Raw genomic sequence first — 15,653 nt, 5'->3', positions numbered from 1 at the left:
ATATAAGATATATTGACGTCATGTCATCTATCTTTGCAGAGCTCGTATCTTTGGCTCTATCAAATCAATTGCAATTATATTTTATTCAAATTGTATTTATTCATAGCCAGCAAGTAGCGTAGAAATTAGAAAATCAACAAAAATGGATTCACATTGAACGTTCAAAAAAAAAGAAGAAGAAGGATTCTAAAATCATAGATAAGAAACAACATGACACCATTTAAAAATGTCAATTTGTAGTTTTTTTTTTTATTACATGTTTGAAACCTCGAATTTCCATTTCTGCTAACATGAATATATTTATATGTATACATATATATATATAGATAGATAAATTACACTGTCATCCTCATCGTAGACAGTTTTCTAACTTGCGTAATAGAATCTATCACGGAAGCTATTCTTATCACAAATCTACCGCCGATAGTAGAAGCGGCGTGTGTATCGTCTTCGAAGGTCGAATCGAACCCTAAAGAGTTGCACACGTGACATGTTAGCCTGTTCTCAAAACCAACCAAATTTAGACCGTTCAAAGGGAAAGGACTCGAAGCGAACCTTGGCGAACGAGTAGGGGATACGAGATCGCCTCCATCTAATTTTAATTGTAAGACACGCTACTCGACCAAGTGGACAAGTCAATAGTCCATGCCAGACTCAGAGGCTTCTGTTCGCCTGATAAGTGGTCAAACGAAAACATTTGTCAGCCAATGAAACGGAATAAATTATCCCTTTGATACTCACCAGCGCGTACAAAGTGGCATTTCGTTTCTTTTTTTGGGGTCTTATATTACACTTTGCTATCGCTTCGCAGAGTGATAATTAAATGTGTTAGTGGTAATTTAATACCGTTTCCGGGTAATTGGGTAATTTCGAGAAGCTAAGTTGATTTTAACTGAGAGATTGCGTGTAATTTATTCGACGGTGGTAAAAATTTCATAATTTTAGCTGTAAGTTGCTTGATAATTTTATTGCTACAAAATAATTCCCCCATGGAAATGGGAAATGCCTCGATAGAATAAGCATCGTTTGACAAAACTAAAATTCTCAGTTTCAAAGTATCGATAAGTAATAACAACTTATGAAATTCTTTTGAGAATTTTTTTTATACATATATAATACAAAATTTCAAGCGTAATAGCATAATTCATTTCATACTATACCTATTAAATTGAATATTAAAAATTTCGAATCGTAAACTACAAATTGTAAAATCCTGCTCTACGTTGATCGCTATTTGCAACGATGTATACTTAATTATACTATCATATACGACATTATAACTAAACCGCGTATAGTATGGAAAATTTGCAGATGAAAAAATACACAAAAAGCACCTAATAATCGCGAAATATGGGAAATAAGCCACTGAATAGAATATCTAACAGGTGAATAAGGTACCTACAATAAGTAAAGCAATTTTCTACCTAAATTCTATATTTTTCATTACATCGATACAAATACGAATGTACATGAATATCATCGGTCTAATTACAACTGTTTGTGCTTAGATACCATTTGCGCGTAACGACTAACCAATCGAGGGAAATTGAATCGTTAATTGAAAGGGCCATTCTCTGACAATATTTACTGTTGTTCGCAGGTCGCCAATTGACGGTGTTCAATAGTCAATCGACTATTCAAGTTGGTGGTCGATGGAATCGCAACAAAGGCAGAGTGGAAAGGTCGTTCTTGGGCATAATCGCCGGTCTCGTTGTAAATGGAGCGCGAATTTTGGAACTCGCCGCGGCAAAGGATGGAAGAATTATCACCAGAGGAGATGTTCAGTTATTACCTCCAGGAAGTCTGCTGGATCGTGCTGCTCCGTTGCAGAGGATGCAACAGGTAATCAAATTTCAAACAATATTTTACGCTGTCGTTGATCAGGAAAATCATGCGCATGACGATGGATGCCTGGGAAAATTAAACGTAGAGAAATCGAATGTAGAAAAATTGGAAAAATACAGAGGATAATATACTTGCTCACCTGATTTATAGTTATTTGTTTCTAACAAATTTGAAGAAGATTTTCCTAGTAATTTAATCGAGTTGTTGTACTATCTTCTATTAATTTCGAGTCTTGCGATTTTCATTAAATGGATTACGTAAAGTATTGTAAACGACGATTTGTTTATGTCTTCAACTAAGTATTATTCACTGATAAATCATTCGCTAGCAGTTTATATATATTGTCGTGCGTTTATTGCGCGTTCATCAGTACGTTATATAATCGTAATTTAATGATCTGTAACATCGGTTTGTGTAAATCGTTGTGAAGTCCTGGGCTTAATTATGCTTACGAAGGGTTTACTCGTAATAACCGAATCCTATATTAGATATGAATATTAGAATATAGATATGGATAATACAAATTGATAATTCATAAAAATTTCTCTCCTCCAACGTACATAACTTATACCGCGTGCTTTAATAAATATGAATATCACATCCAAGATAATATCTCCTCGTATTCTAATAAAATAAAACTGCCTTAAATTCCCAAAGTGAAACTGTATTTTACCTAATACTTTTAGTAATCCTATTATTAAAAATATTTAATTACCTAAAATATTAATAGCCCAGCCCAGACCCTAATGCTTTGAATAATAATATTGTTAAAAATATTTAATTACCTGAAATATTAATAGCCCAGCCCTAATCCTAATACTTCTAATAATAATATTATTATTAAGACTATTATTAAAAGTATTATTATTACTTTTACTAATATTATTATATTATTTAATAATAATTATATACTATTTATATGCTATTTAATAATAGTATTAATAATAATACTATTATTGAATAGTATATAATAATATTAGTAAAAGTGATTAGTAAAAGTAACTATTATTTAACAATAATATTATTATTAACACTATTATTAGAAGTATTATTATTACTTTTACTAATATTATTATATATTATTTAATAATTATTATATACTATTTATATACTATTTAATAATAGTATTAATATTAAATGATATATAATAGTATTAGTAAAAGTGATTAGTAAAAGTACCTATTATTTAACAATAATATTATTATTAATGCTATTATTAAACATAATAGATATTGACAAATTGTTATCGATTATTCAACAAAAATTACATAATTTACGTAATGTTTTCTTCCTTCATATTAACAGAAACAGCGGTCCAACACTCAAACGGAATATACCTTTTTATTTAATACGACGCAATAAATTTTCATATCTCTTTTCCACCGCAGACGCCGGCGTCCGGTTTCCCAGGCGTCATGGACGACCTCATATTTTCCGGTGCCGGAAGTGGTTGCGCCGCCGACGACGAGGACGAAGAATGCACGCCAATCTACGAGCCTGGTTCCGGTAAGTGTAAGTAACATTTCCAAAGGCCGTAAGTAATTCCTTCTGCACGCTTGCTCGCGGAGGAATTTCTTCTACGTGCCTAACTCGTCTTCTATCCACCACATATCCATATTTTATACATGTGCGTGCACGTTACATCAACTTCTCCTGGAACACGTATGACAAAGTTAATCGCACGATATTTTCTGTTTTGAGAGAGAACAATTACTCACTGGGAATTGCCAGTCACAAATCGATCTGCTAAACGAGAAAATCTCACCGAATAGGCATCCGATCATCTGGTCCAATCGCATGTGCATTTGCAAAATAATTTCCATCTCGATGTTATTGTTAGTCGCAGAAAATTGCACCTGCTACTCCGAGCATCTATTAATTAACAGACATCTTCGGAGATTGAGGAGAATAAAATGGGAAGAAATTGAGGAAGAATATAATTTCGTATATGTGAACTGAAAATTCAAGCTGAATAGCCAAGTGTATATACATATAGATATAACTAATTTTTCATGCACGACGAACAAACTCGAACGTTATATCATTGGATCGGTTGTATCGTGGCGAATAAAAAATGTTCTCGCAACTTTTCGATTTGATCGTTCGTTTTCGAACTATTCGCGAAAAATTGCTTTCTCGCTAGTGATCGTTCGCTCGCTACGTTCATATATAAGAACGCAACAGACGACATCTAGCGTGTAGTATGAAAGGAGAGACGTTTAGCACTCCCCTAGACAAGGATGGAACACATATAAATGGTAAGGCACTGTCGCCTTTCGGCGGCACTTACCAAATTTTTTTCCATTAATTGCAACACGATGCGACTAATTATTCGACGTAAATTGGAAATGGGATTCGATGAGAAAAATGAGGAAGCTTAGAATTCGAAACGAAATTGAAATTATAACGTTGGAAATTTTGGTCTTGGTATGTCGTTTGTTCGACGATATTATTTATGAAAGTGCTATCGATCGTAGTTGGCTAATTTTTCGATAAATACGTTTTGCAAAGCAATTTATTTAAAATAGAAATGAAGAAATGAAATTAATGAAGGGACAATATTTCGATAGAGTTTGACAACTACGGAATCTCTGTTATCTAATATATTATTTATGAAAATGTTATCGATTATAAATATCGGAAATGAGATAAACGTGGATGTGACAAGTCGAGATGATAGGAATTTCATTATTTGTTTCATCGATGATCGTTTTCGCACTTGTTTATTTTTTCAAATACTGCGATAATTTATAGAATTCAATTATTTCGAAAGCGCAGGATTCTCGTCATATAAATTTATCGTTCTTGTTCTGAATGAATAATACTGATAAATTATTTGAAATATAAAATACACGACATTTTATCATAAACAGCGACGCCGTGCAAATGCAATTTCCACCGGCCCTCTCAACATCACGTACATCGACGTAACATTTCGTTAAATAATCTAACTGTCATTTTCAGTTATCCCGTCATTACAAATCAAAAAGAAACGCGCATTAAATCTGCCCATCGCTTAAAACCCTCGATCAAACACGATTTATAATTATCTCGAGACAGAAATAATTATTTCAAACGTCGATTATACGTACATTCGGAAATATGTTTGCAGAAAAATATCAATAAACGCCAATTACTTATTAAAACATTAACATTAGAATATGCTGCTGACAGCTTCTGCGAATTATTTTATCTCGTATGAACTTCCCAGATATGGTTTTCACGATTAATATGCTTCGTTGAATTAATTACACTGCGTTACGATAAATATATTCTTCCTAATACTCGGTGATAAATAGTAGAATGCTATTTCAAAATATATTGGGTTGGCAACTAAGTGATTGCTGATTTTCTAATTACCACCTAATGACAAAATCAGCAATCACTTTGTTGCCAACAAAATAGTCACTTCGATAGCAAATTCATGCCATTCATCACAAAATATCCTCATTAAGAATAACTATATCCTTTGTAATACTCGGTGGTAAATAGCAAAAAGCTATTTCAAAATGTGATTGCTGATTTTACCATTAGGTGGTAATTACAAAATCAGCAATTACTTTGTTGCCTACAAAATAGTCACTTTGATAGCAAATTCATGTCATTCATCACAAAATATCCTCATTAAGAATAACTATATCCTTTGTAATACTCGGTGGTAAATAGCAAAAAGCTATTTCAAAATGTGATTGCTGATTTTACCATTAGGTGGTAATTACAAAATCAGCAATCACTTAGTTGGCTTTCGATAGCAAATTCATGCCATTCATCACAAAATATCCTCATTAAGAATAACTATTCTTTGTAATACTCGGTGGTAAACAGCAAAAAGCTATTTCAAAATGTGATTGCTGATTTTACCATTAGGTGGTAATTACAAAATCAGCAATCACTTTGTTGGCAACAAAATAGTCATTTCGATAGCAAATTCATACCATACATATCACGATGTAGCCTCATTAAGCGGAGAATTGCCTCGCATAATCATTCGAATGTACCATAACGCAAACGAAATTGGCGATGAATTTTTTCTAAGAAATCGATGGCGAAAATATCGTCGATGAGATTATACATCTCTGTGGATGAAAATAATAGCGGAACCGAAAGAGGGCAAAGGAGAACACACACGCACGAATGGGTTCGCATATCGCATGGCATGCCACCTTTTCGTCTTCATGCTTGCCCGGTTGTATCTTCGATTCATTTGCATATTTAGGATCCCTGGCTGGCGCCCCTCCTTTCTCTTTCCTTCGTCGACCTCCTCGTCTTCTCTGGCAGCCGGCTCGGAAATCTTCTCCGGCTGACTAAAAACTGAATTAATACGATCCCTTTAATAACTCGACGCGCACCGATCGTCGCGATATTACAAAAGCAGCTAACAACTAACAGCTGGCGCAGGGTAATTTTAGAAATTTAGCAGCGACATTTCCAGCGATAATATCGAGTGACCAAATATTTAAAGCATTGTACCGCAGAAGCACGTATTTTTCTTCTTTTCTTTTTTTTTTTTTTTTGCATATGGTAAAAGTAGATTCAATAGTGAGAATTGTAATATTTAATCTACTTTATCTTTTACCTGTGTGTTTTTCATTGTGCGGTGTTTTTTCGTTTGTTAATGTGGCATTTTCACATTTTCGAGGAAGCTCCCCGCGGGACATTTTTAACAATTCGAATTTACGCGCATACAAGCTCCGTATAGTTTTATTGAGAAAATTTCGTAAAGGTACCCCACACAACGTTATGACATATAATACAAATGTAATGTAGAAATTCGTCAATGATTAAATACAATACGATATGCATAATAATAATGACGATACGTGAAACAATATATTTCTGAAAATAGACAGAATGTTTATAGAAATTGTACAGTTGAACGAAAGCTTGGCAGGATAATTTCCAATGCACGAGATAAAACATACTCCTGCTGATAATCCTTAGATTTCTGCTTTCGGAATAAACATCTTTATTATTTTAACCCAGTATTTGATAATAGTCTAATAATCCACTTGACGAAATACCATTTCTCTGTTTATTTTCTCAAGGCAGATCGAGTCCGCCTGTAATTAATGACTAACGTAACACAGCTTAAAGGTTAAACCTATTTAGGGCCACGGTTATAAAACTTACCCTCACACTTGGTCTAAATTTAGAATTAAACGAAACGTCGATAAAGATTTTTACGAGGACGGAAATTTTCCTCCGTGTTTCAACTTTCAATATAAATATACTCTGGTTTTTAACATATTTTCTACTGTCGATAGATTACCATAACGATCCATGAAATTAGAACTCTGCAACCGTATGGAAACTACGCTTTCTTTCCAAAGCGATGCATAGTATCGACCTGGAAACAAAGTCAGTATTTCCAAAAATATAGTCGAAATTCTAGATGAATTATCCCGTACGATTTAAAGATCTGCCGCCTAAAATAATAAATAGCGTGGACGCGCAAGTATGAGAAAAGGAAACGTTAAAATAAATAAAACCAAAGCGCCATACGAATCAATTACAACAGCTACACCGTTATATCTTTTGCTCCAACAATAGCGCGAATTACGTCGATTACAACCGTTCCAATTGTACCTCGATCATTCAACCGCCCAGTCCAATCATCTCTCGGATCTTGAAATGAAAAGAAAAGAATTAAAAAGAATGAAAAAAGGAAGACCTCTCCACTCACGGGTTTGATACAGCTAATATCCCGATCGCCGGGTTAATAATATCATTATTGCCACTCGGAGCCCATCGATGCCTGTCATCCATCGAGCCAGGATCAGCGCGCGTAGCCCGGAATGATATGGTTGAAAATGAAAAACCGACCACGTTCCCGTGGCAACCGAATTGAAAGCTGAAACGAGCCTGATATCGGCCAACAAAATTCCCCAATCAAATACGCATTCTATCTCCATTATCGGCCCTTTCCCTGCGCCGCCGCCGCCAGCCCGGTAACCACATTTTCGTTTTCCGTTACACCGATGACGCAAACCGTGGCGAGAACCACGCAACCGTACGGAAATTATGCGAGCGTCGCATGCCATCCTACGCAATTTCAATAATCGTTAACCCCACTTTCTCTCTCTCCTTCTTCACAGACGACATAATAACGCCCGTCTACGTCGCGCCAACGAGGTCGCCGACGACGTTCAGACCGAAGCATCACAAGGAGGACCTTCAGCGTCCGTCGTGCGACGACGAGGAGGACTGCGAGGAAGGCTCCGGGGAACCCGTCACCACCGAGGAGATCTTCGTCACATCCGCCACTGGTCCGTTTCATTTCATTCTGTATTTTCTTTTTGTCGGTTTCGCGCGATTTCTTTACGTTTACCTACTCGTGAGCTTGCAGCTACGGCCTGGTGATCGTTTACCAAAGGTATTAATCCGACTGAACTTGTTAGGACATTCGTTAAACGTTCCTGTGTCTACGTGGTAAAATTACCAACGACCATACCAGCGGTTGCCACGCCGAAAACACGCGTTTCGCTCAGGACGACACGGAGGTATTTTTATTATTCGTATAACGGCAAAATAATAATAAATTGATGATGTTCGAGCCGGCAGCTAGGTCGCTGCACCGCTCAGGATGGCAACTAAGTGAGTGCCGGTGGTTCTTCAAACGTTCAAAGACCTTTGAACGCTGACTAGGTACTTTTAATAGCTTTGATTATTTCATTTCAGACGAATTCTCTAGACTTGCCATTAATTCGCCACAAGCTTCCGCCACGGTGCCATTTCCCATCGGATGTGACACGATCGATCGTCATCTTCGTATCGCAAACGTTGCGTAATCGTTGAACATCCCTCTCGAACAAGGAAGCACACGTGAAATTCATAGTTAGAATTCTCTCTAATGCTTCTTATCAAACCTTTCTGATAAGACTGTTATTAAGCAGAAATCTTCCCTCCTATGCACTCGCCACGAACTTTCACCTGTGCAGGAATTTTGGCCGATTTTTCTCTGTTTTTCTTTCTCTCTTCTTTTTTAGTTTCCTATTGTTTGTTGTTTTCGGAACACTTGATTTGCCTATACTCAGAACGGACCATACTATCCCAGGTATTGATCCTCCGCGCATAGTTTCCTCTCGTTCATTTGCTAGTATGCGCTACGTGCTCATGCAGGCGGAGTATTTCCAAGACTCGTGTGGTTTTCCAAGGCACGACGCGCCGGAAATTCGTCTGATGGTCTTTTTCAAGAGCCACGGTTTTCGTATTCCGTTCGCGATGGCTTTACAGAGCATTGTTGATGAAAGAGACTTCTTGTTTAGAGAATGCTCGAGAGGAGTTTCCATTAAAGCGTATCTAGTTCGAGAAACATTTCCTGCGCACGATTCTGTCACTCGACCCAAGTACTCCTTTTCTGTTACTGTCGTTACATCTCTGCATCGTTCGACGATGATTCTTTTCTTCTTTTGCCTCCCACTCCGCGTCTCTTTCTAATTCCGCCAGTTCAAAGACGGTACGAGCATCATTTACGAAGCTGTTGATAATCTCTTCGAGCTTCTCTCGTCTGCAGAGAGCCGACGACTTTTTTGATGTTAGAAACGATCTCTCTTGCTTTATGCAAGTCGAAGTGGAGTACGCGTAATTAAAAGCTAAACGAAGGAATAGAAAACAATTGCTTTTAGTCGATCCTAGTTGAACGATATGAAAATATCAGACGATTAAACACGATGATTAAAAACGCGCCTTTCTGTATAAGATATTTTAGCAAGAGCTGTATTCTCGATTTCTTCGTATAATCTAGAATTCATTAAGGTAAAACAATAGATTCCACGAACGTCGAAGATCAACTATTATATGTACAAACATTGACAACGAAATTTGCCCGCAGAACAACGTCGAGGATCGCGCGCGATGAAGAACAGTCGATGAAAATCGCAAGCAGCCTCCGGTGACGTTCCGCTGTACGCACCACCGCATTAATATTTATTGCTAGCCAGGTAGAATTCGCTGTGGAATCGTCTACCTTCCTTTACGCTGTTCGCAATCGAAGCAAATCGAGTTCATCGAGCTTTGAAACCATTAACGTGAATAAATGAGAAAAAGTGGGAAAAGAAGCTAACGAAACAGAATGAAAAAGAAGAAAATAAATGGAAAAATGGGAAAAGAAGATGGAGGCACGCATGGAAACTCGTTATGGAAATACTTGGCCCGTGGGCGTCCTCTTCATCTGCATATCCCTCAACTTGATGCGGCGAGAGCTCCGCCAATCCCCACTGCCACTGGTTAAGTTGACCGTCACGAAAATAGCACTCCCCCGTTCGACGAGATCGTTGATGCGACTTCTTTTCAGTACGCCGCTCTTCATCGCGGAATAGGAAGCTCCTCTTCATCGCTCGCACGCCGCTCGTTTATCACGGTTAAGGCAATTTCGCGTCCAACGTCGAGCAAAACGCTCGGAACAACCTCCGTGAAGTTCGTTCCTCCATTTTACTATCATTTTATCATCTTATTATTCGTTTTTATTCGCCAGATTCACCTTCGACGAAATCCTGATTCGGCTACTTTATCACGCGATTGAAGCTTCGCTGCAACGTAGCTTGAGCAAGTTTGATTAGTCTCGTTGATGTAATTGTATCACGTAGGGAAAAACTGTAGTGTAATTTGGTCGAATGGTAGCTGCCGATCGATGGTTTTATGGGCTTCTGTTTCAAATGAACACGACATTGTGTTTCACCTATCGAGAAAGTTTGGACAGCCTTGTTGGAGTAATTGTATCGTACCATGTATGCAGAAATAGTAGCGTAAAGTAATTTGGTTGGATAGTAGCTTTCGATAGATGGTTCCATAGTTTCTTGGTTTATCTAAATTGTTTTATCTAAAATCGATGTTCTTTTCGATTTTTTTAGAATATTTGAAAGTCTTCTAGAAGTAATTGTATCATACTATGTATGCAGAAATAGTAAAGTAACTTGGTTGAAGAGAGTAACTTTCGACCGATGGTTTTATGATTTTTTATTTTATCTAAATTGTTTCATTTAAAGTCGATGTTCTTATTTATTTTTTGAGAAAGTTTGGACAGTCTTCTAGGAGTAATTGTACTATACTCTGTGTGGAGAAATAGTAGCGTAAAGTAATTTGGTTGTATAGTAGCTTTCGGCCGATAGTTTTATGATTTCTTGTTTTATCTAAATTGTTTCATATAAAATCAATGTTCTTTTCGACTTTTTGAGAAAGTTTGAAAGTCTTCTAGAAGTAACTGTATCATACCATATATGGAAAAATAGTAGCGTAAAGTAATTTGGTTGGGTAGTAGCTTTCGACAGATAGTTTCATAGTTTCTTGGATTATCTAAATTGTTTCATATAAAATCGACATTCTTTTTGAGTTTTTGAGGATATTTGAAAGTCTTCTAGAAGTAATTGTATCATACTATGTATGCAGAAATAGTAAAGTAACTTGGTTGAAGAGAGTAACTTTCGACCGATGGTTTTATGATTTTTTATTTTATCTAAATTGTTTCATTTAAAGTCGATGTTCTTATTTATTTTTTGAGAAAGTTTGGACAGTCTTCTAGGAGTAATTGTATCATACCCTGTATGGAAAAACAGTAACGTAAAGTAACTTGGTTGGACAGTAGCTTTCGACCGATGGTTTTATGGTTTCTTGTCTCGCCTAAAGACCATATTGTTTCGTTTAAAGTCGATATCCTTCGATGCTTTAAGCAAGTTTGTACAGTCTTGTTGAAGTAATTGTAAAGTAATTTGGTTGGATAGCAGCTTTCGACCGATGGTTTTATGGTTTCTTCTTTCATCTGAAATCGATATCGTTTCGTCTATCGAGAAAGTTTGAACAGTCCTGTTGTAGTAATTGTATTATTCTATCTATTGAGAAATAGTGGCGTAAAGTAATTTGGTTGGGTAATAGCTTTCGACCGATGGTTTTGTGGTTCCTTGTCTCATCTAAAGACCATATTGTTTCATTTAAAATCGATTTCCTTCGATGTTTTAAGGAACTTTGAACAGTCTTATTGAAGTAATTGTAAAGTAATTTTTGTTGGATAACAACTTTCGACCGATTCTTTCATATAAAGTCGATATCTTTACATTTTTTGAGAAAGTTCGAACAATCTTGTTGCAGTAATTATACCATAAGTATACAAAAATAGTAACCTAATCTAATCTGGTTCTCGAATATTCTCGATCGATGATTATTAATTTAATTTCAATATCGTTTTATCGTTTGATGAAATTGAAAATTGTATCTCGTTGAAATCCTGTCATATTATGTACGGACAAACGTGATAGTTTTCGAATATGATAGTCTTCTATTTAATCTTCAATTATCATAGGTATTTACAACACTCTAAATTAGATTGCTTCATTCATGAAACTAATTAAGATCTAACGGACGGTTGGCGACGAAATTACTTTTTTTCCACGACTATTCTCGACGAGGTGTAATTTTTGAGGACAGCAGACGCTTCGATCGACGAATCCTAGTCGTCGTCGGTTAACGAACCTACCCTGTAGACATATTGTAACTAGTTCAACCGCGAATCGATGGCGAACGTTGTAAAGCGAGCTTTCTGCCTCGCATGTTGTGTTTCGTGTGTGCACCGACTTACAATTAGTCAAGGCTGTTTCTTTAACGATCATCGACCCCACGACCACGTCGACTGACATTCCGATTCTAATCGTTTCGTATTCCTCCAACGATAAAACGAATTCTGCTTCGAAACAAAAGTGAAGCTTTCTGGGACGCAGAGTCAGTGCAGTTTTTTTAAAAAAAATAGACGTTTCCAGTAAAACGAGTATTTTAAACAGAATCGAATACACGAAAAATAACAATGTTAGATATTTAGGGCATTTAAAAAGATCTGAAACGACAAATTAGTCGCGCCTCTTCATTCTCTTCGCTTTCATGGATTCTCCAAGTATTCTCATGAACTTCGTACCTCGTGAACTCTCGTGAACTTTCCACTGTCGGCAAAGCAAGGCGAGTTACCTCTAGTGTTACAGAAAATTAACGCAAGTTGCCAGTTGCTCGACTCAGCTTAATCCAGCCACTTCATTAACCATTATCAAACCTACTTCAACCTCGGACGAACGTCAACCAACCGGCCAACTTTTCTTCCTTTAACTCTGCTACGTGCTTTCCATCATCCGACGATCCCTTCGCGCGTTTAAATTCAGGCAAACTATCAAACGGCTGATGTTTGTTAAGGATTAGCAGGTAAAAGTATCTCTCGGACTATAGCCAGACTAATTTCCCCAAAAGCAAATACGTTGGTCCACATGTATAGTTGTATGCATAGTTGCTCGATACGTAAAATCTGTTTGCTTAAAACGTCGTATCTAGCATTTCTCCATCAGCCGAAACATTTTAAAACGTTTGAAATTTCTCGTGTATTTTCAGCTCTTAAACCGAGTCGTATCACTGTTAGGAAATTCTGGCTGAATATTTTAATCCTATTGTTCTGACCAGGTATCCGAAATGAATATTACATTTCGCTAGATATTATTACGATATGAGTAGCTTGCAAATATAGGATTTTGCGATGCCACTCGTTGCACGAATAAAGTAGCAGACCTAAGAAAAGGACATCGGAGGGGAACGAAGAGACGAGGAGAAGAGCAGAGTTAAATCGAGCGAAGGCAAACGTGGCAAAGAGCGTAATATAAATCGACAGCTTGGAAGTGACTGAGAGAAACGGGAAAACTATACCCAGCGATCGCTTGTAATCAATTCTTCGTGAAAATAGAAGCCAGATGAGCACCTAACGATCGCCGATTCTCCGTAAAACCGAGCCACATTCTTTCGCCAATTACGAAACATAACGGCGAGGGTTGTAATTAGGAAACATCGCCAGGCCGAGCTACGAGCACCAGGCACCCGACGTCTAAAATTTCCCGGAAACTTTCAACCCGTCTGACGTAAACGTGTCTGTAGTGGCTCGTTTGTCACGACGTTACGAAGGGGCAGAGCGAAAAAGGAAAGCAATTAACCGGTCGTAGAGCGGAGTTGTATAGAAACGCGTAGGTGCAGAACGCGGTAGACGATGGTCGGTATGCGTGCGTGAATGATCGAACGGTTGTCCCTGGAAGCCAGGAAACACGAGTCCCAGAGCGTGGTTGGGTGCTCGCAACGTGGCTGCTGGCCACGCACGCGTGAATATCGCCGGCCTACGCACGCGTAAATATTGTCGGTAGCACGTTACTACCCCATCCCCCTGTTCGAGCCAATCGGATACACGTAATTGCAGCAGCCGGCTGACGCTTCCCTCTCTATCTCTGTCTGTGTTTCTCGTTTCCATATCCGAAAGCAGACTCGAGCTCGGTGGCGTACACGACGGGCCGCGAGTACACGACCAGCCACATCAGCACGCAAACGTCTCCAGGCTCGCCGTCGACATCGACCCGGGACATCGTCACCGACTCCGTCCAGTACAATGTGTCAACCACAGACCTCGAAACCAGCCACGTCAGGTGAGTTTGCCAGTTACTCGCGAGGACACCCGCGGCGACGTTGCAACCTCGCCGCCACACGAATTCCGCTAACTCGTCCGGGGTTCGTTGTGCGTGCACGTCCGCTCCGTTTCCGGCGACACGTCGGTTCAACTGTTTCCATCGCCATCCAAACGTATTCGTTTTTCTTCTGGCTTTCGCTTTCGCTGCTCTTTCCTTTTGCTTCTTTCTTCTTCTTTTTTTTCCTGCGCCAGATGGATACACAGGACGCGCTTTCGTTGCTCGATCAGAAGTTTGGAATTTGTGCGGGAGGTAGCCTCCTCCGCGAGTTTGCACGGATCCATCTGGGATTTTGGTTTCGATACCTAGGGGAGCTCTTTCGTTACAAGTTGGTTCAAGTGAGAGGAACCGTAACCACGCGGATGTCTGTAGCGTTAATTCCCAATCGACGACGGAACTTGCCATGTGATCCGGGTTTCTGGTTTCTTTACGTGCTGAAGGTACTTCGGTTGCTTTGGAAGCGAGCTGCGGGCCGGAAGTTTCCGATCGTTGCGACACGTTGCTCGGGAAAATTTGAAAAAATATTTGCTTTTAGGATCCTTTTGTTAAAAGTCTGTCGGGATGAAGGAAATTATTATCGTCGTAATGTTTCCATTTCGAAGATAATAGAAGCGAGCAAAGCAATGCGAAATTTCTCTTCGTGTTTACTTATTTCACTCAGATTCTCAGCGTACCTTTTTATCACTACGACAGCTGCGTATATATAGAGAGAGATACGTTTTATTTAACCGTATGATTTTTCTAACACCGTTAGAGACACGTAAATTTATTTTACGATGTTTTTTAGTTACCTTCGCTACGGAAACGATAGGAACGAAATGGAAGGTTCATCGAATAGAGAAAATTAGATATCGTATTATGCGCGTTTCTCACGGCTTTGTTTTATTACGTCGGATTTATTTGACAGAAGTTTCGTCCAGAGATTGCGCTTTATTTTTTCGAGGAAATGGAGAAACTTGCGAACTGTTCTCGCGCCAGGGAGCTTTTTTTTTTAACCCGCTGTTAAACGACGTATATAACGTGGCTTAACGATCTAATAATAATACGTTGTTCCATATCAAAGGAATTGATTTTAGGGAAACAATAATAACGTGTTTATGAAGTAATCATGCAGAATAGCTATATAATTATAATTATTCCGACATTAATTATTACAGAGCCATAGAATATCTGGCGAAAGCATTGGTCGATGGTTCAAGCGTTAAAAATATATATTTGCAATTTTTCCATGTACTTTGTATTTCCTATTGATGCAGCACGCGCGATTTTTCATAACTTGCGTTTAAGTTTGTAAAAGCTTTTTTAATTATTACAGAAAATTCCAGAGTTACACGGTTTGAT

At 38.0% G+C, this 15,653-nt stretch overlaps 1 protein-coding gene, 1 long non-coding RNA gene and 1 other non-coding gene across 12 annotated transcripts in view; all 3 read left to right on the top strand.

Moving 5' to 3' along the window:
- LOC126926018 (neurexin-1) overlaps window positions 1-15,653 on the top strand; it is a 659,019-nt gene that overhangs the window by 634,416 nt on the left and 8,950 nt on the right. For 8 of the 10 annotated variants that reach the window (XM_050742092.1, XM_050742091.1, XM_050742090.1 and 5 more), the window contains 4 exons: window positions 1,601-1,842; window positions 3,234-3,357; window positions 7,941-8,111; window positions 14,114-14,273. In XM_050742092.1, the coding sequence (XP_050598049.1) occupies window positions 1,601-1,842; window positions 3,234-3,357; window positions 7,941-8,111; window positions 14,114-14,273 (697 nt within the window). The remainder of the gene's footprint in view (window positions 1-1,600; window positions 1,843-3,233; window positions 3,358-7,940; window positions 8,112-14,113; window positions 14,274-15,653) is intronic. The other 2 variants (XM_050742093.1, XM_050742099.1) reach the window with 1 other exon arrangement.
- On the top strand, window positions 4,042-4,146 carry LOC126926406 (U6atac minor spliceosomal RNA). The gene has a single exon (XR_007714539.1). It is a non-coding gene; the product is annotated as a U6atac minor spliceosomal RNA (small nuclear RNA).
- On the top strand, window positions 8,118-13,679 carry LOC126926051 (uncharacterized). The gene is made up of 2 exons (XR_007714227.1): window positions 8,118-10,571; window positions 13,204-13,679. It is a non-coding gene; the product is annotated as an uncharacterized LOC126926051 (long non-coding RNA).

The sequence above is a fragment of the Bombus affinis genome, chromosome 17 (genome assembly GCF_024516045.1).
Source record: "Bombus affinis isolate iyBomAffi1 chromosome 17, iyBomAffi1.2, whole genome shotgun sequence".
Lineage (NCBI taxonomy): Eukaryota > Metazoa > Arthropoda > Insecta > Hymenoptera > Apidae > Bombus > Bombus affinis.
This window is presented reverse-complemented; position numbering and strand designations above follow the sequence as displayed.